This window comes from Paracoccidioides lutzii (assembly GCF_000150705.2).
Source record: "Paracoccidioides lutzii Pb01 unplaced genomic scaffold supercont2.91, whole genome shotgun sequence".
Classification (NCBI taxonomy): domain Eukaryota; kingdom Fungi; phylum Ascomycota; class Eurotiomycetes; order Onygenales; family Ajellomycetaceae; genus Paracoccidioides; species Paracoccidioides lutzii.
In genome coordinates, this window is record NW_015441037.1 from 1 (window position 1) to 2415 (window position 2415).

The window sequence follows — 2415 nt, forward strand, 5'->3', positions numbered from 1 at the left end:
TTCTAATAAATTTAATTTATTTAATATTTTTATATACTAACGTAGTGATTTTTTCTAGCTAGAAGATAGTAATTGATTAGTAAAAAGTTTTTTAATACAAGAAAAAATAGTTATAAAATTAATTGATCAAATATGAGTAAAAAATATTGAATTCTTTTATCAATATATTAATATTAAAATTTTTGACATTGACTATGAATTCTAGAGCTTCTGTGATCTTATTTTTTATTAAAATATTTGAAAAAGTTATTGCATTTACTGATTATTGAATTTTGAAGATGAAATAAAATATTTAAAAAAATATTTCATGTTGAAGTAGCAGTTCATATTGAGGTGATAGACTATTATATACAAGAGTTTAACCAGAGATTAATATAAAATCAGCCATTAGAGCTCAATTATAATTATATATTATAATTATTAATTAAATATATAATAATGATGATAATAATAACAGTAATAATAATAATAATAATAATAATAATAATAATAATAATAATAATAGAAAAGTGTCATTAATATGTAAGCTTGATTAGATTAAAAAACAAGGTTAAGTTTATTTGAGTGATGAATCATGTTGATAATTATGTTAGCCTTGCAATTGTTGCTAAATATCTTCTGATATTTGAAAATAATATGCAGCTGCAATTTATTTGATAGCTTAACTTCCCCTATCTCTATTTAGACTTGTAGACCCTACTTTATCTAAATACTCACACAAGGCACTTATCACACTCTTCCCCACGCCTGGCTGGCTGCTGCCTCATTTACCACCAATTCTTGCTCAACTTACCACCTGAAAAAAGTTTTACAAGTTTTTTTCCAGACTCAGAGTGAGAAAAAATATGACAGACTCCCCTTTGCCGCTGTCCTCCTGGAATTTTACTGCAATGGCTGGCAATGTAGTGCAGTTTCTCAGACTTCCTGTTCTGGCGTCATCCGGCCTGGCCATTCTAGCTAGTGGCATCCTCTATTTCAAGCAGAAGTAAGCAACTAATTGTCCTGTTGTAACCCTGTGCTTGCCCTCCCACTCCGCAACGACAACCCCGGGGCTTCCGCCTTTGTCTATTATTCTCGGTGTTTTGGGAGTTTGCTTCACGTCTTTGCTGATTGCTGCTGGTCTGAGAAGTGAAATAATCTACCCCCGCAATGTTCCTCTTGGTTCGCGCACTGAAGTCCTCAATCCCTCGGATTTTGGAATGAAGGACTATGAGGATCTTCGAATTCCAACCCCTGATGGCGAATCTCTTGCAGCACTCTTTATTCGCCCTTCCAACAAGCGCCCTCCCAAGCCGAAATTCACGATACTCATGTTCCATGGCAATGCCGGAAATATAGGCCACCGTCTCCCCATCTCTCAGGCTCTGGGACAGTGCCTCAACTGTAATATCTTGATGCTCGAATATCGCGGCTATGGCCTGTCAACTGGAACTCCAGATGAACAGGGTCTGAAAATTGACGCCCAAACCGGCTTAGATTATATCCGGCAGCGAGCCGAAACAAGCGGCACAAAGGTTCTCATCTACGGTCAGAGCATCGGCGGTGCAGTGGCGATTGATTTGACTGCGAAGAACCAACATCAAGGAGATGTTGCTGGATTGATTCTAGAAAACACATTCTTAAGTGTGAAAAAGATGATTCCGAGGTGCGAAAAATTCAGCCCTTCCGTGCCGATTCAAAGGACAAGATGCAACCACCTCAATCTATGAACATTGGTTGTCTGTTGTCTAATGCATTATTAACTGTAATTCTCCTCTCTAGTGTTTTCCCAGCTGCGAAGTACGTCACTCGCCTTTGCCACCAATACTGGGCTAGCGAGGATGTTCTGCCCAAAATCACAAAGGTCCCGATTCTGTTTTTAAGTGGACTAAAGGATGAAATTGTCCCGTACGTTTAAATTTAGCGCCCTCAAATCTATATCTGCCTAGGTGCCTAGGGACTTAACTCTGACAGTTGATATATGCTCACATAAAATCCTCATTCTTTAGCCCGGACCATATGGCCCAGCTCTTTTCGATTTGCAAAGCCAGCACCAAGGTTTGGCGCATGTTCCCAAATGGTCACCACAATGATACCGTTGCTGAATCTGGCTACTTTGATCACATTTACTCGTTTGTGATGGATTACGTTATCGACGATTGACTTGCCTTTAGTTACTCCTTTCCATCTCTTTACTTCTGCATACCAAGGTGCTGGGGCGAGTGGAAGAAAGGAACGGAAATCAGCCGATGGTTGAGGGGAGCTGAAGGTAACTGAGGGCAAAGTTGCCGTTATTTCCGTTTCCGGGAACAGACATCCACCTGGAGCACAGCACAACGTGGAATCAGCCACCATACGCGGAAAGATATCGCGAAACTATCCGGCTGAGATCAGATGGGACATCATACATCACCACGCTCCTCCATCCTCCCACGT

General features: G+C 39.5%; 1 protein-coding gene across 1 annotated transcript; it reads left to right on the forward strand.

Moving 5' to 3' along the window:
* Positions 1 to 890: 890 nt before the first annotated feature.
* PAAG_09124 (abhydrolase domain-containing protein) lies at positions 891 to 2142 on the forward strand (the record flags this gene model as incomplete). The annotated part of the gene is made up of 4 exons (XM_002788922.1): positions 891 to 985; positions 1130 to 1645; positions 1762 to 1887; positions 1989 to 2142. The coding sequence occupies 4 exons, from the start codon at positions 891 to 893 to the stop codon at positions 2140 to 2142; spliced, it is 891 nt and encodes a 296-aa protein (XP_002788968.1).
* Positions 2143 to 2415: the final 273 nt, after the last annotated feature.